At 45.0% G+C, this 24608-nt stretch overlaps 1 protein-coding gene across 4 annotated transcripts in view; it reads left to right on the plus strand.

Annotated features, from left to right (window-relative positions):
• MBD5 (methyl-CpG binding domain protein 5) overlaps positions 1–22611 on the plus strand; it is a 107860-nt gene extending 85249 nt beyond the window's left edge. For all 4 annotated transcript variants that reach the window (XM_062498038.1, XM_062498037.1, XM_062498039.1 and 1 more), the window contains 6 exons: positions 7071–8006; positions 9176–9411; positions 11310–12506; positions 16657–16730; positions 18866–18941; positions 21132–22611. In XM_062498038.1, coding sequence (XP_062354022.1) covers positions 7071–8006; positions 9176–9411; positions 11310–12506; positions 16657–16730; positions 18866–18941; positions 21132–21203 — 2591 coding nt within the window. In that variant the 3' untranslated portion in view covers positions 21204–22611. The remainder of the gene's footprint in view (positions 1–7070; positions 8007–9175; positions 9412–11309; positions 12507–16656; positions 16731–18865; positions 18942–21131) is intronic.
• Positions 22612–24608: the final 1997 nt, after the last annotated feature.

The raw sequence follows: 24608 nt of genomic DNA on the forward strand, positions 1-24608 counted from the left end.
GCACAGGACACAACCCCTGGGGCAGGAGCCCCTTGGTTCCCACCGCTCCCAAAGGTTCTGTGTTTGTAATTCCGCTCAGCTCCGAGCTGAATTTCCCCCCCAAAAAATACAAATGCAACAGAACCAACGAGTCAGAGCCCTGAAGAAATGTTCCAGCATCAACAGGCAGCTGGGTTCTATCCCTGCAGGTACAGGAATAGGGGCATAACCCCACCTGGGTTCTTCTCCTGGAATTCCCCCTCTCTGGGCACATATTTATCTATTTTTATATTTATATTATTGATATATATTTATAATAATTATTTAATTATTGAATATCCATGGTAAACTCTGGAGAACATTTTCTTCTCTAAGGTCAGGTCTCAGGTTGTGTTTTCTTTGTGTTATTCCCTAAAACTCTGCACAAAGCAGCTCAGGGCTGAGGTTTAATCCAGAGAGGGGAATTCTGGATTTCCAGCAAAATGGGAATGTTCTTTCCATGAACCTCACGTGAAATGTTGAGTGTTTTGCATTAATAATAACTTTTTAAAAATGAAAGGGAGTTGCCAGCCTGCATCCAGCTCTGTAACAAAACTGGGAAGAGGAATATTGGGAATATTGGGATTTCTCCTGTGTTAGTTCTGGGGATGGAGCTGGTGAAAGCCCCTGTGCACTGAATTGTCAGGAGCAGTTCAGCTGAGGAAGATGTCTAAAGGAACCTCTCATGTTCATATTTCAGTTTGTGGCTTGTTTCTTCCCTTTGTTTTGAAGTATTTTAATTGCTAAATCCCTTTTCTGTGTCTGTGCCAGCAATTCAGAACAGCTACTCCTCAGAAATAGCTCCTGAGAGAAAAAAATCCTGTGAATCCCCACAATTAGCTGGTTATTGCCCAAGCTTTTAATTTTATTTTAACCACATGGACCAAGTTTTGTTATTGCAGCTCTTGTTTTCTTCTTCCACAGATAATATCTTTAGTTCCCAGGTAATTTTCAGGGCTGGTGTGGTGGAATTTGTTCATTTTGTAGGATGGAACTGCATCACTGGGTGATGGATTTCATTGTAGGTTTTTATTTATTTACCTTTTTCTTGCTGTTAGCTGCGGGTTCATGGGGTAGAAAAGTCCACGTTTGGGTGTTGGACATTCAACATCCAAATCCTACTAAGAAAGCAAAACCCATAAATAATGGGATGGGTGGAAACAAGTGAAAATATCTGGGAATTAAAGATCTGGACTGCTGATAAGAGAAATTAACCACAGCAATTAAAGAGGATCAGTGGTGTCAAATATTAACATTCTATTATAGGAGAAACTCTGGGTCTAGAAGTTAAGAAGTGACAAAAAATTGGCAGATTTGGCAAAAAAAAAAGGCTGTACTTCCTTCCCTGGAATGGGAATTTTTCCTGGAGAAATGCACAGAATAGAAATAGTAAAATATAATTAAACAGGGAGGAGCACAGCACCAGTCACTGAGGGTGAGGAGAGGAATTTGGTTTAATACAGCCAAGAAAACTGGGAATGGAACATGGCATTGGAAAATAAAACCCCCAAAAGAAGGGGTTTAGGAGGCTTTGGTTTAACCTCAGTGCAAACTGTTGAAAACAGTTTAAAAATTAAACAAATTAAAATGAACAAAATTAAACAAATTGAACCAAACAAGTCCAAATTTGCTTCCCAAAATTACTTTATGTATCCTAGAATTAGAAAATCAGGAGAACTTTTTGGACTCCGGGGTCAGAAAATTATCTGAGAACTTTTTTGGCACTTGTTTTGTCTTAGAAAAAAATTTCTTGTTCAACTGGGATCACTCCTAGGCAGGATGGCAAGAACCTTCTCTTCTAATTATAAGGCAAATTTAAATATCCCACTGATTTGGGGTGCAGTGAAACATCCAGAGGGACTTTTCCCTGCCTGGGAGAGATTCTAAGGAATCACCATTACTTAAATTTCCATTCTTATTTCTAAATAATAACTTATTTGTCCTTGATATTATTCTGGGGAGAGGAAAGTGATTTTTTTTTTTCCTATTCATGTAAGAACTGTGAAGAATAAGGAAAATGTTCAGTGCTTGCTTGGACACAGCTTGGGGTTTTCTGGTGTTGTTTTACCTCTTAAAATTTGAATTTGCCAACAATTAAAGAGTCTTTCAATTAACCAGGCCCTTACCTGGTTGGTGTTTTAACTGCCATGCAATTTTGGAGGATTTTATATTGATAAAAGTCAGGGAGCTTGCAAAAAATAACAAATTAATGAATAAAGATGAGTCTTATTAAAGATAATATGACAGAGAAAAACAGAATTAATTCTATGGGATTTCCCACACACATTTAGCTCTGAAAGTGGAACCAGTGGGCAGCTCCAACCCTTGCTGGAGGCAGGAGTGGGGATGATTGGAGGAAATAATGCTTTTTTTATTGAATTTTTAGCTTCCCAAATTCACAGTGGCGTGTTTTGCTTCATTTGCAATTCACAGCTGTGAGTGGGGAGAGATGAGAGCAGGTGAGAAAATCCTGAATTCCTGCTCCTGCACTCTGTGCTGTTGTCTTGACAGCTTTCTGCTCAAACACTGCTCTGCTTTCTGCTGACAGCTGAGCACATCACAACAGTTTCCTCCCAGTCATTTTCAACCCAGCAGTGCTGGGAAAATGCAGAAATCACAGGAGATGGGCAGGGAGAAGAGCCTAGACTGAAATCCAGACAGGTATTCAATTCTAAAAATTAATTTTTAAAAAAGCCTAATTTTATTGACATTTTTAAAAGCCTGATTTTATTGACGTTTTAGAAAGCCTAATTTTATGGACTTCTGTTGTCCTATAAATAGTTCCGGGCTTTTGCCCTTCCCCTGAAATTTTGGGGGCCAAGATTTCAACTTTGTTATAAATGAAAAACCCCCCGTGATCATGGAGTGTGGTGCACAGGAGTTCTGGGCAGGCAGGTGAATGTTTCCCAGCAGAGCACATTCCATGGGCATGGAGTGCTGCCTGCAAGGGCAGTTCAGGATTGTAACTGGTTCTGACAGGGATATTTTATTTATTGGCCCATTTTTGGTGATTTCTGTGCTGTCTCAGGGCACTGCAGGATCTCGATAAGGAGAAGGAGTGACACAAGTTTGTGCTTAACTGCTGAATTATGGTTTCTTTGGAATTGGAAGCAGGGTAATAAAGGAGATATCAGATAAAGATCTTAAATGTTTTCCATTCCAGGAAGAAAAGGGGGAATATAATTGTCAAAATGTATAACTGCAGGTTCCAAGCGTGCAGGTAAGGGATGGAATAGGGAGCTACAGCAAGAGCTCATTGTCTGGGGATTTAGGGACTCTGAGGTTGTGTTTTCCATCAGCAATTTCACTGGGAAGTGAAGGCTCTGCAAATCACTAATTGAACAATCTCCCCACTAATGCAAACTCGGAGGTTTTATCTCTAATTTTGGTCATTAATTCCAATTCCACCCCGGTGTGGGAGACCTCAGGCGTGGCTGGGTGACCCCGTGGTGGCTGAGGTGTCCCAGCCCCTTTGAGCTGTGCCAGTAATTAATTAAAATATCTGAGTGATCTTCTGAGCTTCCCCACCCTCCTGATCTCAGGGTCAGCTCTCCACTCCCACGGGGGTTTTTGAGAGGATCCTGCAGGTTTTTCTGCCTGAGCTGCAACCAGGAGGGGATGGAAGTGGTGAGAGCTGGGTGAGGAGATCCTGGAATGACCAAGGAGAGAAATGGGGGAGATTCCCATTTTTGAACTTGAAAGGTTCAAAATTGGAAAAGCAGCCAAGAAAACACCAGATCTAAGCAAAGCTGTGGTTTTAATGGACATGCAGAGGGATTATTTACAAGGGATGGAGGGACAGGACACAGGGAATGGCTCTCACTGCCACAGGGCAGGGATGGGGGTGGGATTTTGGGAATTGGGAATTCCTGGCTGGGAGGGTGGGGAAGCCCTGGCACAGGTTTCTCCATGGCTGCCCCATCCCTGGCAGTGTCCCAGGCCAGGCTGGACAGGGCTTGGAGCAGCATTAATAGTGGGGACAGTGGAAATGTCCCTGCCCGTGGCAGGGGTGGAATGGGATGGGATTTAAGGTCCCTCCCAACCCAGCCCAGTCTGGGATTCTGGGAAAAGCAAGAACTGAGAGAGTGGAATTTACACCATTTATTTGTGCTCGCTTCTAAAAATGTTTCAGCTGTTACAAGTTCTGCACTTTTCACTTTTCTTCACACACTTTTCAGTGACTTATTTTTTTTTTCCACAAATTCCAACGCTGTGTTTTTGAGACTATTTAAATACTGGGATGTGATGGAGAGTTTCTCACAGGGAAGAGAGTTGTGAAATAGCACTTGAAATATTCTTTTGTAATTAATACACTCTAAGTGCAGTCCTTTTGGAAGATACATCTATGGTTAGGAAGAACAATTCTGAGATATTAATGATGAGTATCTTTCCATTTTATTCTTTATTTTAAATGAATCTTCTCAAACACAAACTGATTCCATAATACCCATTTATTTTATTGTCTCTGCTTCAGAACACCTGTTGAGCCATGCTTTAAAAAAAAGGAGCACAGCTAAAATCCACACAGGAAAACGAACCTGCCCTGAAAAGAAAGTAGAATTAAAAGTAAATAAAATCAGTAATCATTTTAAAAATTTATATGCTATTTATTTGCTCCCAAAACATTTCTTTAACCCTCTAAGAGAACAAACACAAAAGCTCTGCTTTTCCTCCTTTCTGGATATTTCTTCTTTTCTGCATTGCGAAGAGTTCATTTTTCTCAACAAGTGGCAGAAGAGCCTTTGCTGCAGGAGCTGGGGTTGGCCTGGGCTTTTGTGGCTTCTAGTCTGACTCTTCATCTTTTTTCATTCTGATTATTGAGGACTGTTGATTACTGAGTTCGTGCATGCTTGGGTTCCCTGGTTCCAAAATACCACGTTTTTGTGGAACTGGGAATTAAAGTTTGGGATTTCCCTTTGGGGTTCAACTCCTGTTTGCATTTCTCATCCAAATCCTCCCAGGTGTCACCTTGGAGCCTGGGAGGGGGTTTTAAGGTTTTTGAGGGTTTTTGGGCTTTGGGGTTTTGGAGTTCTGGGGTTTTGTAATTTGGGAGTTTTAGGGTTTTTGAGGGTGTTGTCATCATTCTGTCCTTTGGTCTGGGGCCAGACATTGGGAAGCTCTCACAGCTCCATATTCCAGTGAAAGTTACTTTGCATGGTTGTCCTCACCTGGAATGTTGATTTCTTGGGATGAGATTTTGTACTGTGGTGCCACTGAGAAATCTGTCCCTGACTGCAGCTGTAATTACTGTAAATCCACCAGTCCAGGATTTTCTGGCCCAATTCCTGCTGTGCCATCTTGGACAGAAGCTGGGGGGGGAATATTTTTGTGTTTTATTTTCCTGCTGAAGTCTGGCTGTTCATCCCCTCTCTGACTTCCAGCTTCTCCAGTCTGGATTGAAATTAGGACACATATTCTGTCTCCTACTCACCATCCATCAATTTTTTTTTTTTTTTCCCCTCAGGAGCAATTAATGAATTACTTAATTAATGTGGAGAAAGGTGTTGAATGCACTTTGGACCTCTCAGAAGCTGGGGGAGATGGGGGTGAGAAAAAAGCCGTTTCTCCCCAAAACCTGGCCACAATTTTCCAACTTTGAGATTTGCTGCACAGCAAATCCTGTTCCATGGGATCATTTACCTGAGCAGAATGGAAAACAGGAGCAGGAATAAATTACAAACAGAGATGAGATCCACTGGAAAATACCCAAAGTAGATTTGATATTCAGGAGAGCTCTCTAGAATAATTTCCTCATGCCTGAATTAAAAATCTCTCCTTGTGCTCCTTGATGCATCCAAGGGGGAGTGGTGCACCTGATTCTTCCACTGGGAATTTCTGAAATCTCTAGGTTGGTCTTTGGGACTTTGCATGATTTTTAAATCCTTGGGGCATTAGTTCTAAATACTGATTTTAATTTTTTTTAATAAATAAATAAAATTTGCTTCTTGTGAACAAGAAGGTTTTTGACCCACTCACCCAGAGTAGGATTTCCTCTGCTCTACAATTGCACTTTGCTCTCACCTCACCTTTTGTTACTTTATTATTTAATTTCTGCTCTGAAACGTGATAATGGCACTGAGAGAGAGGGGTGAGATTTGCTCTCTGGAGTTCAGGGCAGTGCCAAATTTTCTGTGTTCATTTTGTACCTTTCAGAGTTGTCACGACATTACAGCGCTTAAAAAATGGTAATTTTAGTTTAAAATGATGTAGAGGTTTGGCTCAGTTTTTATCAGTTGAACGTGCTGGCAAATCCCTTTTTGAGGAGTATTTGTTCAGAAAAATGGGAATTGATATTTTGTGATCACTGATGCCTTTCAGTCTCTCATCCTAAGAGCTGTATGAGGGACCCCTGTCAATTCAAAACTGCCTTCGGTTAAAAAAAAAAAAATCTTAATTTCTGTTTCAGCTTTGCTAAAGGGCTATAAAGATACCCAAATAAACATTTTTACTCTTTCGTTTAGCCTTCTCATGGTAAATTTACCCATTTGCCCTTTCTTTTCCTCCCAAGTGATGGATTTTAGACCACCCCAATTTACATTTTTCCTTTACAAATTGTGAATTTCTGCTGACCTGAAACAATCTCATCATACCATGTATTTTTTAAATTCAGGACTCCAAAACAATGCCTTAAATAATATTCCAAAATCCAAAACCCCATGAATGAATTAAGACTGGAAGTGGATCATGGACTCAGTCTTTCACCCAACATCATTCCTGTGATCCTTCTTCCAGTAGTTAATTCCAGTCTGGTCCATGACTAACTCTGCTAAGTCATGGCTGGTTTTGGGTTTATGCTGTTGAAAATCTGTGATTATATGTGGATTAAATGCTGCTGTAACCCCTCTCTGAGAACTTTAGGGGAGTACAAGCGCACAATGCCGCGATCTCCGATGGGATGCGGCGCAGAGTGCCCGGAGCATCTCGTGGCACATCCGTTCCATTTTCAGGCACTCCAGCATGGATTCCCCAGCCCCTTTTCCCCTGGTTCTGTGTCCTGGACGTGTGTCCCAGCAGGCAGCACCCCGTTCACATTCCTGCTTTTCCCATTCCAGGGGGTTTGGGCCCGTCGTCATCGATAGCCATCGCTGGCACCAGCCAAGCTGCCATCACCAAGACCACGTCTGTGCTCCAGGACGGTGTCATCGTCACCACTGCGGCTGGGACCCCTCTGCAGCAGGGCCAGCTGCCCGTGGGGGGCGAGTTCCCCTTCGCTGGCCACGAACACTCGCTCCACTTCCCGCAGAACAGCTCTTCAAACAACAATCTGCCACATCCTCTGAATCAAAACCTCCTCGGTTCCCTGCCTCTCTCTCTGCCCGTGAATCAGCAACATCTCCTCAACCAGAATCTCTTAAACATCCTCCAGCCTTCCGCGGGAGAAGGCAAGTCTGAGGTGAACCTCAACCCTTTAGGTTTTCTGAACCCCAATGTCAATGCTGCTCTAGCGTTCCTCTCCGGCGACGTGGACGGGCAGGTTCTGCAGCCCGTGCACTTCCAGCTGCTGGCAGCCCTGCTCCAGAACCAGGCCCAGGCAGCTGCCATGCTCCCCGTGCCATCCTTCAACGTCACCATCTCCGACCTGCTGCAGCAGCAGAACCCCCCCGAGCCCCTGCCCGACGGCGGCAGGGTGGAGAACCTCCTGTCCAACCCCATTCCCGGCTTTCCAGGCGCCGACCCCTCTTCCAACCCCCTGCTCCTGCCCGCCGCCTCCGGGGCCTCGGCGCTCATGGCCCTGAACCCGCAGCTGGTGGGGGGCGTGCTGAGCTCGGGCAGCCACCCCGAGGTGGCCATCGCCACCTCCTCGCAGGCCACCACCACCACCACCACCACGTCGTCGGCAGTGGCCGCGCTCTCGGTGTCGGTGTCCATGGCAGAAACGCTCCTGAACATCTCCGGCGCCGCCGCGAGCGCGCCGGGACCCGCCAAGCTCAGCAACAGCTCCGTGGTGCCGCAGCTCCTGAACCCTCTCCTGGGCACGGGACTGCTTGGTGAGTGCAGCTTCCTGGGGGAAGTCAAACCTGGGCAAGCTCAGGGAGGGACAATTTCACATTCTGGTTTTTTTCCCTTCCTGCTGTTCCAGCTCGTTCGTTGAGAAGACGTGATTGTTCTTGTAAGAAATTTGAATCGCGTTCTGCTTTCGTTCCTCAGTGTTTAATATTGATCTTGGGCATTCTTAATTCTGACACCTAGACCTACTAAATCCACCTGAAAATTGCCTGAGCAATTGGGTTTATTTCGTTGTTGAAGGAGTAGCAGCTCAGGAGCATCCCCGGGTCAGCTGTGAGTGCCTGTGGCAGCACAGGGTTAGTGGGAGTAGCTGTGCTGGAGGTGACAGACAACCAAAACAAGGGATGAAAATACCCTTAAACACAAAGTCTTTCCCTCCTGGGTGATGATTTTTCGGTTATTTTAACCAAAAACATATAATAGTGTAGGTACTCCTCTGTTTGTAATCTATGCCTGGTGGGAATTAAATACTAATTAAATAATACCTCACCCCGACCTAAATGGCTACAGTGAACTCAACCTCCTTGGCATTTTTCATACAAAATACAGTGACTTCTCAAATGGAAAGTTTAAGTAAAATACAAGATGTTGATTTTAAAAGAGAAGCAAACTAGAAAATGGGTGTATTTTAAGCCTTATTATTTCATAGTTAGGTTTGACAGTGCATTTTTTTTTTTTAGAGCTCAAATGTTCATGTAAAGTGAAATTTTCATGTAATAGAAAACATTAATTCAACTTTTGCTCTAGAATGTAAAAAAAGAGTTGTTTAGAGTATTGTGTGACATGGCTGAGCCAAAGAGCCTTTCCTCTTTCACAGTTGGTGAAAAGCTCATTTTGTTTGGGGTTTCAGTGATTGTCCCTTTCTCTCTTCCTCCCCTCCTCATCCCCCTCACCACCCCAGCACTGTTTTAAGTGAGATTCCAAGGCCTGGAATTCCACAGAAGCTCCTCCTGCCATCCCTGGCTGTTCCAGGAATCCTGTCAGGAGAGGTGACACAAAAAACCCAACCATGGAGAAATAAAAGAGCAGGAGAGCCCCATTCCCAGAGGATGGAGGGGAGCAGGGTCGTTTTCCAGAGGTTTCCGTGGCAGCCACTGGAATTGGAGTGCAGGGAATTGCTGAGTGGTGTTTGCCTGTGCTTGCCTTGCAGGGGAAATGTCATCTCTGAACACTGCTCTGAACAACCATCAGCTCAGCCATCTCCAGTCACTCCTCAGCAACAATCAGATGTTTCCTTCAAATCAGCAGCAGCAGCAGCAGCAGCAGCAGCAGCAGCAGCACCTTCTCCAGGGCTACCAGAACGTGCAGGGCTTTCAAGGCCAGCCCCAAATTCCTGGCCCAGGCAACAACCCAAACCCCATGGCGTGTCTGTTCCAAAATTTCCAGGTAGAAAACAAAATTAAATCAGTATTCAAGCAAGCGTGCAGCTCTCAGGAAGTAAAAGTCCATCCTCCAGAGTTTGGGTTTCTTTGCTGATTAGGACAGTATCATCTATATAATTATACATATGCTGTAGACAATATATTCTTTCAGAAGCTGATGGACTTTGAAAATCAGGAAGATCTGTTATTGAAATTTTATCCCGTTCTCCTTAGGAATTGGGTTTAGTTGCTTTGGAAAGAGTTACGCTGCACGTATTGAGACAAAGTTCCTCTATATGCTCACTATCACTATAGAATTTTAACAAAACTCTTTTCCATTGTACAGAAATGATCTTAAATTCCTGTTTAGCCCGTTCTGATAATTCAGCAGTGAGAAATAAATACTGATAGCCCTTTGCAGAAACTAGAAACTTATTAAGTTGTTACAAGTGACTGTGTGCACCAGTCCTCGTATTCCCACTGAAATGGGATGGAAGAGCTGTGATGGGGATTGTGCAGCCTGGAAAAACAGGGATTGGAGTGAATAAACAATGACAAACTGGGCAAAAATGGGACTTACACAAATATTCCAGATGCAGGTTGGGTATCAGCAGAGCAAAAACAGACGACAAACCCAGGGTGCAGGTGGGGATTTGTTGTTCCTCAGAATTGCTGCAGAAGTGCAGGTGGGGGGGTGCAGAGGGGCCCAGGAAGTGCTGTCACCCTTCCAGGAGGAAAAAGGAGCTGCGGAGAAGTTTCCCTGGAAAATCTCAGTTCTCTGCCTGTTCCCCCTATTGTAGGAATTTTGGTGGCTTTAGCCCAGTGTTTCTTTGTGTCACATTCCCAGTTACATAAATAGTCCCAGTAAGCAGTTAAAGGACTTTTGGAATATTTTCCCTGTGGTTTCCACTGTTTTTGTTGGAGTGCTCTTGTTGACATTGTGTTCCCTGCCTGCAGATGTGACAAGGAACAGGAAAAGCTCAGGTGGTTGAATCTGGAGGTGCCAGTTTGCTGTGGCAGGGCCTGGCTTAGAGCACAGGAATGTGGGATATCAAGAGGCCGTGAGATCCCATGGGAAAGACACACAGCAAAGGGGAAAATGGGAATGGACCAATTCCAAAAGCACAGTGATGGCGTTCAGGAATCACTGAGGAGCTCACAAGGACAGGAGCAGTGTTGGGGTCTGGGAAGGGAAGAAAGGGAGTAGCTGGGAGCAGAACTCAGAGGCTGTGGGGTTGAGGTCTCTCCTCCTCTGGAGATGCACAGGCCCCACCTGGATGGGATCCTGTGCTCCAGGAGGAGGCTGGGTTAGATCTCAGCTGGAGAAGAGAAGGCTCCCTTGTGGCAGCTTCCAGCGTCTGGAGGGGCTACAGGGAGGCTGGAGAGGGACTGGGGAGACAGGACAAGGAGGGATGGGTGAGGGATGGGTTCATACTGCTACAGGGGACATTTAGGTGGGATACTGGGAAGGAATCGTCCCCTCTGAAGGTGGGCAGGCCCTGGCACAGGGTGCCCAGAGGAGCTGTGGCTGCCCCTGGATCCCTGGAAGTGTCCAAAGCCAGGCTGGACAGGGCTTGGAGCAACCCAGGACAGTGGAAAGTGTCCATGCCGTGGCAGGGGGTGGCACTGGGTGGGCTTTGAGGTCCCTTGCCACCCAAACCATCTGGTGTCTCCATATCAGAAATACTGCCTTTGGTGAAGTTGTTTAGGACTTCAGAGAAAACAGGAGCCTGCTGACACAAAGTCTGAGACAGTGGCTTTCTTTTCCTCTAAATCAGCCTTTTCGTTCTCTCTCTACCTTGTTCGGCGTGAAAATGTGTACGTGGTGTATAACAAAAAGAAATGAATAACGACAGAGTTTATCTGCTGAAATCCAGCCTGAGTTAGAACAGCCGTTCCCATGTTCTCCTCTCCTTTCCCCAGGTGAGGATGCAGGAAGACGCCGCCGTCCTCAACAAAAGAGTGATCACCCAGATGGGAATGGCGCCGGTTCCCGAGAGCTCCAGCACTCTCCTTCCTCCCTTCCAGGAGCCCCCCTGTGACCTGCAGCAGAGACCTGACCCATCCCTGGGCCAGCAGGCCAAGGACAACCCCAGCGCGGCCGCGGGCGACGCCTCGGTGGACGCCATCTACAAGGCGGTGGTGGACGCCGCCAGCAAGGGCGTGCCGGTGGTGATCACCACGGCCGGCTCCAGCTCCACTCAGCCGAGCCCCATCCCCGCCCTGAGTGCCATGAGTGCCTTCACAGCCTCCATCGGGGACCCCCTGAACCTGTCGAGCGCCGTCAGCGCCGTCATCCACGGCCGCGGCGCCGAGCACGACGGGCGAGGCCGCGGAGCCCGCGGCGCGCGGGTCCCGAAGAACTCGGAGCACGGCAAGAGTTCCGGCGAGGGGGACGGCTACGAGTATTACAAATCAGCCACTTGTAACACGCCCAAAAAGCAGTGGGAAGGGGAGCAGAGCCCCGTGGGGGAGATCAACAGGTGGAAATGCGAGGAGTTCTTGGAGCACTCCGCCCATCTCCACAGCAGCCCGTGCCACGAGAGGCCCAACAACATCTCCACGCTGCCGCTGCTGCAGGGGGAGCAGCACCAGGCCCTGCTGGCACAGCGGAACTGTCAGAGCGAGAAAATGCTGGAGGAGAATTTCAGGTATAACAATTACAAAAGAACTATGATGAGTTTCAAGGAAAGACTGGAGAACACTGTGGAACGATGTGCACACATCAACGGGAACCGCCCGCAGCCCAACAGGGCCTTCGGGGAGTTGCTCAACACTTCCAAACAAGACCTGATCCTGGAAGAGCAATCTCCCAGTTCCTCCAATAGCTTGGAGAGTTCCTTAGTGAAAGACTACATCCATTACAATGGAGATTTTAATGCCAAAAGCATTAACGGGTGCGTGCCCAGCCCCTCGGATGCTAAGAGCATCAGCAGCGAGGAGGATCTGCGGAACCCCGAGTCGCCCTCGTCCCACGAGCTCATCCACTACAGGCCGAGGACGTTTAACGTGGGCGACTTGGTCTGGGGCCAGATCAAAGGACTCACTTCCTGGCCTGGCAAACTCGGCAGAGAAGAAGAGGTTCACAATTCATGCCAACAGAACGCTGAGGAGGGGAAGGTATATTTATATCTCTATGCACATCTCTCTTTCCCCCCCAGCAGCGCACAAGTCAAAATCCTTATTTTGTCTAGTCTGTTAAGGCTTTTTTCATAGCTGTATCTTGTAGAGCTGAATTTCCCCTTAATTTCCTGCCAGGGCTGTGAGGCAGGTTAGATTTGGGCTTTGCTAAATGATTTTTTGGTGTTAACAAGAAGTGGTTCTCACTTACGTGGTGTGTTCAGACAAATCCCTGGCTGTGTCCAAAGCATCTGATACGGAAATACCTGAAACTGCAAAAAAGGAGAAGTGGCCTAATCAGATTGAGGAATCTTTAATGAGTGAAATCTTGCTGATTGACACACACTTCTGACAGGAAATGCACCCGCATTTCCAGCTCTAAAGGAGGTTTTGATCATCATTTAGTAATAAGGAAAGTGTTCCAGTTTGCACTTTCATACTAAAATTCTTTTTTGTGTCAACAAATTATGTGCTTGGTGGGGAATGTGCAGGAAATGCAGTTATCAGGGAGTTACTGGTTATTTTATTATGGAAAATATTCCCAAATCTGGTCTCCACTGCTTGTGTGATATTTTATCTTTGTAGTTCTTATAAAATGCTGCATGTCTTCCACCTATAAATGTTAAAAATGTTAAAAATGGGTGAGCAGAAAGGGGACATTTAAGGAAATAGGAGTTCGACAGAGACACAAAGAAATCAAATCACTTAAAACTGAGGAGAGTAGGTTGGACCAAAGTGTTCCTTTCCCCAAAATTCAGCCAAGAGCAGATACCCAGAGGAGAGAAGGGACAAGAAGCTCATCCCATCCCATCCCATCCCATCCCACCCCAGCCCTGCCATGGGCAGGGACACCTCCCACTGTCCCAGGCTGCTCCAGCCTGGCCTTGGACATTCCCAGGGATCCAGGGGCAGCCCCAGCTGCTCTGGGAATTCCAGCCCAGCCCCTCCCCACTGGAGCTGGAAACCCTGGATGCTGTTGAGCCGCTGTGGTTTCACCCCCAGAGCAGAACTTTGGTCTCCCTTGGCAGGTGAGAGTGCTGAATATTCCAGAGCTTTCTGTGGTTTAACCCAGCCCAGCCCAAAGCGGGAGAGTTTCAGAGCTCATCCCTTAGGAAGCTCAGATCCCTCAGTTACAAGTCAGGAAGTGGAGACACAGGAGAAGATCACAAGCTTTTGGGATGAAACAAATCTAAAAAATTTCCATGTTGAGTATCCCTGTCTGTGTGGGTCAGGAACAGAGGAACAACATTCCTTTATGGAATTATGGAATTTTTTTTTTATTAACTTCAGAATCTGTGTGTCCAAATCTCTGTGAATGTTTAATAGAATTGAGGGGTTTAGTTTTTAGAACTTCTGTAAAGAGGGGAATTTTCTTGCCTGCATTCCTGAGCAATTCCATGTTTCCTCCCTACCCTGTGGACACCAGAATGTGCTGTTGGTTTTGTGCAAACCTCCTTTACTGTGGTGGGGTTTCCATGCATTGTATGGGAATTGTGGGGTCTTAAATCTGTTTTATTGGATACTGAAGCAGAAAATCCAGGGAAGCAGATCCTTGGAATGCTCACAGCAAGGTGGAGACCAGCCCAAGCTCTCCATGAGGAATTCCCACATCATGGATCACCTCTGGCATCAGACCACCTTTAATGAATCATTTTAAATTTAAAAATGAAAGAGGTGTGTTCAATTCCTTCATCAGGAAGTGCAGAGTGAACAGCCATTCCAAAGGGCAGGAGATGAGGGTGGAAGGTGGGATACACAGGGAAAAAGCCCACACCAAACCGGAAGAAATCACCTGGAAAACCACAAAGAAACATCCTTAAAAAGCACAGAGAAATAACCTTGAAAATCTAATGTTTTTCGGGAGTTCTGCAGCAGTCCGTGCTGGGAGTGACCTGCAGCACTTGGGAAAATTCCTTTTTTCTCTGGAGCTTCCTGAAAACTTCTTGTGAAGTCTTTGTGTAACCACGCGTGACCCTCCTGTGTTACTTTAATTTGCTGATGGGATTTGTACGTTCTCTGCTCTTTTTATTTATTACTCAATTTTTGTTTCCATGTAAAAGACTTTAGGTATTTAATGGAATACCTAATATTCAGGAGTTCCTAATGGAATACCTAATATTCAGGTATTGAATGGAACAGTGGATCCGTTTGGAGGATCCAGGCAGGAGAAGGAGGAATAGCGCACTTCCTTTCCTTGGTTTTTGGCTACTGGAAATCAGAGGAGCCCAAGGAAGAGCAGCAGAAATGTCTGGGAAGAAAAGGAGCAAGCCTGAGTCTAATCCCAAACAAGAGGAGTTGCATCTCATTAAGCAATTAATTTGATTATTACCCATCCTGATTATTATTCATCACCTAAACAGGACCAGAGCAATCAAAGGTTTTGTGGGAGCTTTTCTTGGTGAATTTTAACTGGTTAAACTGGGCTGGTTAAACTGGGCTTTTCTGCTTCTGCAGGTGAAACAGGGAGGATCCCTCCCATCTGTGATTTGGTGTTGATATTGATGATTATTAATTGTTATTTCTGTTGGAGTTGCTTTCCATACCCTGTTTTATAGCAATTTGATACTTCTTCCCAAAAAAAAAAAAAACCCGCAACTGGTTTAATTTTTATGTATAACCATCACAAAATGCCAATAATGAAGATTTTTTTTTTTTTGTTACTTTGAGAGGTCCTTTGTTTCCCAAACATGATAGTAATTCTTGATAACATTATTTACATTGAACTTGGCAATTTCTCTCCTGACAGCTCTTGGCAGTTTGTTCCTTGGATACACATTTCTGCCATGGATAGGGATAATTCCTTTTTTCTCATGTTTGTCCTTAGAAAAGCTCCCCAGGTTCTCAGTTTCTTCTGAATTTGGATTCTTCCAAAATCCAGTGAGGGGAGGGGTTGTTGGAAGGATTTGCATTAAAAGCGAGCAGGTTTTAAGGGCAAAATGCTACCATTTGTGGCATAATCAAATTTAATTCATGAAAATTGAAATCTCAGCTCCCCAAGTGCAGACTTCACCATTAATGATTCCTGGAAGTGCCTGGAGCAGCACATTCCCAATTTCTTTAGCACAGGTGTGACTTCAAGGCATTGAAATTTGATCTAAATGTGTGATTTTGGGCCTTATATTGAGAGGTTTTGGCAACTGCTCACTCATTACCTCTGCCTTGTCATGTCCACATGTCAGATCTGTGTTGAAAATGAATTATTTGGGAATTGGAACGCTGAATTTGGAGGGAATTTGCATTCCCACTTCATTTCCAGGTTGTGTGGAGGCACATACTCAATAAATTTCTATTTATGTAAAATGTCAAGTTAGATGTAGCAAAGGAACAGGAACTGAACCATTTCTTTTCTTCAGGTAGATGTGTTCTAAATAGCTGATTTTGTTGTTTTTACCAGCAGGAATGACTGAGCCAGATCAAAATAGTAGAGTGAAGAGGCTTCATGTTTTGAGATGCAAATGATGAAATTATGGAGATGTTATCATTAATTTTCTGCTTTCACTGTTTACACTGGGACTTACTGTTGCCCACACAGCGGTTGAAATTGCTTAAATTTAAAATATTCAAGATTTAAATTCCCAGTTCTCTTGAGCACGTGCCCAAATTCATCTCTGATCGCTGAAGAAAAATAAAAAATAATGAAAATAATTGATTTGATTTGACAAATAATTAAGCTGGATAAAGCTCTGGTGAAGATTCCTGGATTCAGAAGGCAAATAAGGATTTCCTTCTGGAATGGGAATGAATTTGGCCGTGCCATGAGTTGAGCAGAGACCTGGAATTCCTCACCCAGGAACTCGCAGGGATGGGAACACTTTGGTGCCAAAATGGGACCATCAGTACCAGGCACTCAGGATTCCAGGTGTGCATTCCAGCTGTGAAATCCATGTGGGAAAGTGAGTGCAGAGTGGAAGACTCCACCAGCACCACCAGGAAAGCTCTTTGAAAGATTCTTTTCCTCAGTTCTGCTGCCATAAATGTCCCGGATTTGCGTTTCTGTTGCCGCTGGTGAGAAATTCCAAGGAGGGCTAAATGTGGGAGGGCTGGGGAGCTCCAGGTGTTCTTGCTGCCCTGCTGCAGGGGGATTGCCAGTGCAGGAAAGTTGGGATTTGCCAGCGTGGGTAACGAGGTTTGGTGTCCATCCCTTCCCCAGGTGGAGCCGGAGAAGCTGAAGACACTAACGGAGGGGCTGGAGGCGTTCAGCCGCGCCAGGAAAAGGAACAGGAAGTGAGTCCATCCTGCTTCCCCGCAAAATTCCAACCATTCCCTTCCTCTGCTGCCGTTTTGGGGCAGCTCAGCCAAACCCCGGGGGTTCATTCCTTGGAATTCCTCATGTTGGTTCTGGAATCTGGTGCGTTTTGAGTGCATCTCCTCTGTAAATATTGTGGAAGCTTCTGGAGGGATTTCTAAGATACAGCAAGAAAAAGTAATTCCGTCAAAACTATCCTGTAACCAGACCTGATCTCTTCCCCTCTCCCCACGGCAGCTGAGCACAGGTTTATTCTGAGAAGTTCCCTGTATTCCCACTGTTGCAGGATTTGTGGGTGAGCTCTGGGCCACACCTGTGTCAGCTGCTCGGGTTTATCCAGCTCTCACCTTTCAGTGACAAATACCAGCATACAAAAACTCTCAAACAGCAAATTTTGGGACATGAAGCATCAGGATGGGCAAAAAGAAGAAAATTACTGAATTTTGGGGTGGGGGGAAACCCCTCTGGACATCTTTAAAAGGATGGCAGAGTAGGAATTGTGCTGTGAGTGGGTTTGTGCTATGATGGTGCTTGTTTACTGCCATAGCGAAAATGTATTCTTAAATCTGTGAGAATTTAAACTCAGCTCTGAATGACCACAGGCTGGAAGGGATTAAATAATTCCCTCTCTTCCCCTCCTTTTAAGGGGTGTGCTTTGCTTTTATTTCTGTGTCCCACGGGGCCCAAGAGAAGGAACTTTTATATCAGTGAGGCAGTGGTGGTGGCTGTTTTTTCCGACATCATCCTCAAAACACCTTCCTGGATTTTAAGGGAACACAGAAGGGCTTTTGGTGATTTCCCAGTTAATTTATTCATGTCCCTGAAGTGAAATCAGTGACTCAAGGACAGCAGGAGCAGATTCAGAGTGCTTAAAGATGACATAAACTGCTGCATAAAAAAAATTTTCCCTTCCCTTCCTTTCCCTTCCCTTAACTTCCCTGAACTTCCCTTCCCTTCCCTGAACTTCCCTTCCCTGAACTTCCCTGAACTTCCCTGAACTTCCCTTCCCTTTCCTGAACTTCCCTTCCCTGAACTTCCCTTCCCTTCCCTGAACTTCCCTTCCCTGAACTTCCCTTCCCTGTCCCTCACCTATCCAGCTGTGCTCTTCCCAGGTTCCCTGGTTATTATCCCAGGAGCATTCCCAGTCCTGCTGCACACAGAACATCTTCCAGGGGTCATCCCCTAATCCCAGTGGCTCCTTCTCCTGGGGTTTCCTGCTCCTCTGGCTATTTCTCTTCAGTCAGGAATGTGCCACTGTTCAAGTTGAAGTCACATCTCCTCTGTCCCTCCTGTTGGACACGAGCCATGGGCAGGGTTGGGTGGAAGTCCAGGAAGAGAAGAACTGGTGAAGCTTCCACTGCCTCCCCAACTTGCAGGGTATTGGGCAGGAATCCTTCCCTGGGAGGTGGTGAGGCCCCTGGATTCCTGGCAGTGTCCCAGGCCAGGTTGGACACTGGGGCTTGGAGCAGCCTGGGACAGTGGGAGGTGTCCCTGCCCAAGGTCCCTTCCAACCCAACCCATTCCAGGATTCTGTGATGAAAAGGAAAGGTTTTTACAGGGAGCGTCTCTGAGGGACAGGCCTGGTGTCCCAGCAGGGGACAAGGTGCTTCCTTACCTGTGTGTACTGTCACCTTCCCTCATGACACACATGGTGCTCCTCCTCCTCCCGTTTCCTCATCTCTAAAGCAGGCCCTGTCACCATGTCCAAGTGGGACAAGTCCTGAAGGAACAAATCAACTCCACAGAATGGTCACTGTGGAATGAAATGTGCTTGGAGCTGCCCCATGACCTGGGATAATCTGGGCTTGGGAGCAGGAAACCTTCACCCCACCTGTCCCTCAGCCTGTGGGGTGCTGCCATCCCAGGGTAAAACTGGGACTGTTTCAGATAATTAATACAGTTTATTGAAAGTTAGAAGGATATTTCACTTTTCTTCTGTGATCCCAACACAAACCTTTACTTTCAATAATACTGTTACAGGTTTGATCTTCCTCCTTGTGCTCCCAGCCTGGGTCAGAACATTCCCAATGAATTTATTTGATTGTTATTCACTTTTTTCAGGTTTTCTTTCTGTCCTTAAGAATTACTGATGGCTTTCATCTTTTCTCCCTAGAAGTGGAAAGCTAAATAACCATTTAGAAGCTGCTATACACGAGGCCATGAGTGAACTAGACAAAATGTCTGGGAATGTAAGTTGCTTTTCCTTGGGAATATTCTCCTTTTCCATTTCTCTGCATGCATGTCCATTGGAGGGAGGCTTGGTTTGGGTGGCTTTCTAACAAATTCTGGTTTTATTTTCTGAATAATGAGGAATTTTCAGTACTTCCCCTGCATTAAAAACAGTTTGTAAATGTCTGATGGTTCTGAAAACTGGGAAAAGTTGTAGGATTTTTAGGTGCATTGAAAATTTCATTACTTTTGACAAAAGAGATGTAACATGTCCGGCCTGATAACACTTGGCTGAGTTCCAGTCCTGCCCGTGTTCCATGGGGTTCCTCTGGCTAATGACACAAAATCAGGCTCATTTGTTTCTCAGCTGGAGTAGCAAGGTACTGAAACCACATTTGAAAGCATCTTTCTTTTGAGTGCAAAGCTCTTGGAAAATACAGTTTTGCCCATGAGAAATGAAAGATACTGTCATGAAAGGTAAGTTTAAAAAAAAAAAAAGAATATTTCTAATATCACACCCAAGAGTGGTTTTTCCACACTAATTACACTGTTATTGTAGCTCCAGCATCTTTCCAATAACAAGTTTGGTTTATAAAATATCCTCATTTTTATTTCTAGAACTTGGCTGTAGTTTCATTGCAGCCCACCTAAAAATAAAAAACAAATCTATCACAGCACATTTAACCTCCCACATTTTCTATTTGGTCATTAATTATTCAAATTATTAATTATAAAATGTTTGAACACTGAGAAAAAACAGGTTTTTGCTGATATTCAGTGCTCAGGACTGAAGAAGTGCAGGTTTGGAAGTTACAGTAACACTTTGGGGAGCTTCTGGAGTATAAAAATGGAAATATATTTATTTGTATATTTGAAGAACTGGAGGGATTAGAACTGATTTCAGACCCAACAAGAAATATTTTAAAAGTTATTCAGTAGCTTTTAAGTAACAACCCAACCAAATCTTTTGTCACAACTGAATTTTACAACCTGAGATTTGAGTTTTGGTTTAAAACAACGTTGCCGTGTTTCCCTCCTTTGGAAGGAGGAGGAAAGCAGGGGGTGATTGTTGGTTTGTAACAAATAAATTTGGGATGGGTGTTTGGGCTGGCCCTTCCTGCTGCCACCTTTTCCCACCCATAAATCCAGGAATGTCAAAAGCTGCCTGCTCTGGGCATTGGGAGCAGCAGAAATGGCTCGGGGGAAGTGCTGTGGTTGGGTTTGCTGCTCTGGTTCTTGTGTCACCCGAACTGATGGAGCTGCCGTGCCTCCATTGATCCTTTCATTCTGTGGGCACGCAGTTTGGGATCAGGGCTGATTTCCATAAGGATTATCATTCCTAGAAGCACTCCCAGGCGATCAGCAGCTCTTTTTGGTGACTTGCAGCTTTTGCAGCTCCTGCTGCTCAGCCCCAGCCGGTGGGAAGTGGGAAACGTGCAGCAGGGCCATGAGCTCCAAGAGGGAATTCTGGCAGGAGCCAGAGGGGGCAGGGCAGGGAATGTCAGGGCTGGAGAGCTCGGGAAGGAGCCCAGGGAGCTGCTGAGGGATTGGTTCCTGTGCTGGGAGCTGCAGCTCTGCCGACAGATGGTGGTGGAATTCCACACCAGCTCAGCCTTCCTCCTCCTCCTCCTCCTCTCTCTCCTGCTGCTCCCCTGAGCAATGCCAAACTGTGGCTCTCAAATCCATCCAAAGTTCAGAACTGAATGTTTCCTTTTAAACACAAAGAGTTTCCTGAACATCTCTCATTCCTCAATAACAGCCCTGAGCTGGACTTCTCCAATTTTCCCTGTTAGCAGCATTTCCTTACCATCCTCTTCCCACGTTTTGTCACTCTGGTCACTAGAGCGTATGAAAGTTTGTCACTCAATTTGCCATTATTGCACTTTGGGATCAGTCCCTGATTAGGGGGGTTCCAGTCCCTGATTAGGGGGGGTTCCAGTCCCTGATTATGGGGTCTCAGACCCTGACTGGAGGTTCTCAGTCTCTGATGATGTGGTTGTTTCCCAGCCACTGCAGCTGGGAAGGTTTGGGATGCACAGGTTGTGGAATCAACGTTTTCCTCCCAGTTTCTCAAAGCTGTTGAAGTCCCTTTATTCTGGGTAGCTGTGAAATGCTAAGAGCTGGTTCCTGACATCCCCTCGAGCCCCCCTGCAGCTCCTTGATCCTCTGACCACTGTCCTTTGCTAACTTGTCAATATACTTATTTTTAGGTCCACCAAATCCCGCAGGGAGACAGACAAGTGAAGCCTCCAAAACTCAAGAGGAGGAAGATCTCTAGATAACATTGAATGTCTTTGTTACTGGTCCAGTCCTTATCACAGTGAAGTGCACATGAGTCTATCTGTGGGTGTTGATGCAGACGTGGGTCTGTCAGTATTTCTGTGGAGACAGCTCGCAGGGCACCACGAGGAGCAGTGGTACCACATTTTGGATGATTAGGAGGGATAGAGGTTGCTGGATAAGCCAATCAGAAATCTTGAAAGGTTACAGTAACAATGTCAGATGATTACTGAATTTTTTTTTTTCTATAATACTAAAAATTGTGATTATAAGAAATAGTCCAAATGTTTCTGAGAAATTTTCATTGTGTATATAGATAATACAGAATTTCATGGTGATATCTGAACTGTAAATATTGTACAATATTGTCATGTACAAGCGTACCTAATGCACACTTTATCTTTTATTGTACAAAAAATAGTGTACAAAATTCTTTGGTTTCTATTGAGTACACATACAAGAGACTACCAGTGTAAAGTGATAAATAAAAATACAGCCTAAATGCTTTTATATGATAATGTAAAAGATGCTGTTTTTGTATTTAACAGCAGAGAGAAGGCATGATTATGTAATACCTTAATTATGACATCCACTTCACGCCACTGAGTGTTCATTGCTATGTCTGTTTGGAATGAACCTTGCCTGGAAGTGCTGTACTCCAGTTCAGGCCTTTAGGAGAGCGCAGCCTCGCAGATTCCCAACGGGATGTGGGATCACAGCTCTAATTAACAATTCAAAGGCTGCAACCCCTCGGTTGCGTTTTTATTTACTTAGCTTTGAACGTAGAACGCTGTAGATTTGATTTAAAAGGACAAAAAATTTAAAAAAAAGAGTAGAGGGACTATTTTAGTCAACCATTTCTGTAGGAGAAGTTTCATAGCCACCTGAGGAACTAAAGAGTCGATACCCCCGTAACGTTGAGCCCCTCCAACCACCCCTAGATTAATTAGCTTCAATTATCTAACGTCATTAACACGGTGTTTCCTCGGAAGGGGGCAGAGGCCCTGTCTCAGGAGTGATCAGGACTGATTGCTATTGATTACCTTTGGTTTGGCAGTAGGATGCAAGGGCAACGCTCCGCAGCGGCCGGGAAAAGCAATCCCAGGATCCATCTCGCAGTATAAAACAGCAAAAAAGAAAGTTAAGGGTGGCTTACAAAACTATTAGCAACAGTAATTTTTATCAGTATTATGTAACATATCAGATTTATTTTATTTAAAAAGAATTATTTATACCATTAACAGATTCTTATATATATTAATGTGGCTGAAATGCGCAGGTTAAATCTATTAACCAAATTATTTATGTTATATTAAGTGAGAAATGTGAAACATATGTAGAAAAAAAAATTAATACACTACAGATTTAAAAGTCTAAAGCTATGAGCCATTATAAAATTAACGAACGGAAGTGTAGCACAACATTCTTTCCATTTGATTTCATTTTTCTTTTTCACACGGCCGGTGGTGATGGTGAGGGAAGCCGTGGCATCCTCTGTCTGCCAGGCTTCCCAAAATAACTCCAGCTCACCATTCCCGGTCCCAGGTGGAGCTTCACCTCCACCCCTGGGTCCGGCACCACCGCTTACCTCAGATTTCCTTTTCCCCGAGTCCCGCCTGTCGCTCTCTGGCTCAGGACTGGCAGTGATCAGCACCCCGGGCAGCGGAGGATCCCGAGGATCCCGAGGATCCCAAGGATCGTGGCTCCTTCTCCTCTTGCCCGAGCCCCGCTCGTGCGCGCCCCAGGCCGGCGGTGGCCAGCGGGGCTCGGTGCCCGGGCTCGCAGCTACCTCGGGGCTCCCGTGGGCTCCTGTCCGGGCGGGGTCCCTGGCTGTGCCCGCACGGAGCCCCTTCCTCGGGCAGGTTCATTTGTCTCCTCCGTCCTCCACGCGGAGCCGTTCCCGGGTGTTCCCATTTTTCCGTCGCGCGTGGCCGTGTCCTGGTGACCCTCGGCTCTTCCCCGTCCCGGTCCGTGCGCGTGGCCGAGCGCTGGAGCCCCCGTCCCTCGGGATTTCCTTTGCCTCCTCCTTCTGCTTCGTGTCCCAGAGCTGAGTTCGTGTCTCCTTCGGCCCTTAGGTCTGTGCTCCCTCCCCGCTGTTTTACTTTACATCCCTAAGATTATGTAAAGTATTCTTGTGCACTTGATCTCCTCGGTTAATAATGGCATTGATGTGGGTGCTAGGAGTAGTTTGTTTCAGTCCATACCAATTTTTTTTTCTCTCTCTTTTAGAGGTTTTATGGTTTCATGTAAGCAGTTAATGTAAATATTGTGAGCATTACAGGTCATGCAGTGTTGTAACATTTTAAGAAATGTTGCACCGACTTTACGATTAAAAAACTGGTCACTCATACTTGAATTTTGCCCATAGAGCCATTTCTTTCTCTTTGCATTAAAGCATAATCTACTTTTTTGATGGAGGCCCAACCCTTCTTTCTACCTTATTATTTTTTGTTTAATAAATCTCTATTTTTTCTAATAGAAGACTTAAAAATGAAAATTAAAAAAAAAAATACTTTTTGCCTACTTTCTAATTTAAGAGAGAATTCCTATATTTAAAAGGTGGAGAAAAAAATTAAAAAACACACAAAAAAAAAATACTCCATTGTGGAGAGTGGAACACCACTGGATTTGTCATTAACATGGCACAATCACCCGAAAGTGGCTGAGTACAGCGAGCCCACGACACCGATCAGGACCTCGGTAGATTTAGGGAACGCCGTGATTCCTTGAGGATGTAAAGTGTTGCATATTCTTGTCTATTTATTTATTTATTTATTATGCTTTCTTTTGCTTAAGTGGGTGACAGTGTGGTTGAGTCATTCAGATGACATTCAAATTAAAGGAAATATTCCTCTTTCTATTATGGTGCGTTGTGTGAACACCATAAATGAAATGAAACTAAAATATTTTCATTTCTTTCAATGGATTTTCTTCGTATTTTCAACTTTCTGGCTGGTATCAGCTGCAAAAAAAAAAAAAAAATAATATCCACATAGTTTAAAAAATAATTTTAAAAAAGAAAAAAAAAAAACCACCCCACCTCTGATGTCCCAGGTCTGTTATCCTCACAGTCTAAGGTTTTAGGGGTTAAGAGGAACTTCAAATTCCAAGGTCTTTCCAAAATCATCTTTGCAGAAGGTTTGTAAGTCATGTGATATCCTTTTGGAGTCCCTGAGTTTGATGGTCTAGAGATATTAGAGGGCTCGTGGTGGACTGAATTACCTTAGGACTGAATTACCTTTCTTAGCTACAGTTTGTATTTTGCTATGTAGGGTTGTAATGTGAGAATTCCAGAAGAGCCGTAGCATAAAAGTGCTTTTCTATTTTTTAAAAAAACCCATTCTAGTCTTACTAAGAATTAGAGAATTTTTTTAATATCAGTTTTGTAATTTTTGATAAAGTTGTCA

Source organism: Cinclus cinclus, chromosome 9 (genome assembly GCF_963662255.1).
Source record: "Cinclus cinclus chromosome 9, bCinCin1.1, whole genome shotgun sequence".
NCBI lineage: Eukaryota > Metazoa > Chordata > Aves > Passeriformes > Cinclidae > Cinclus > Cinclus cinclus.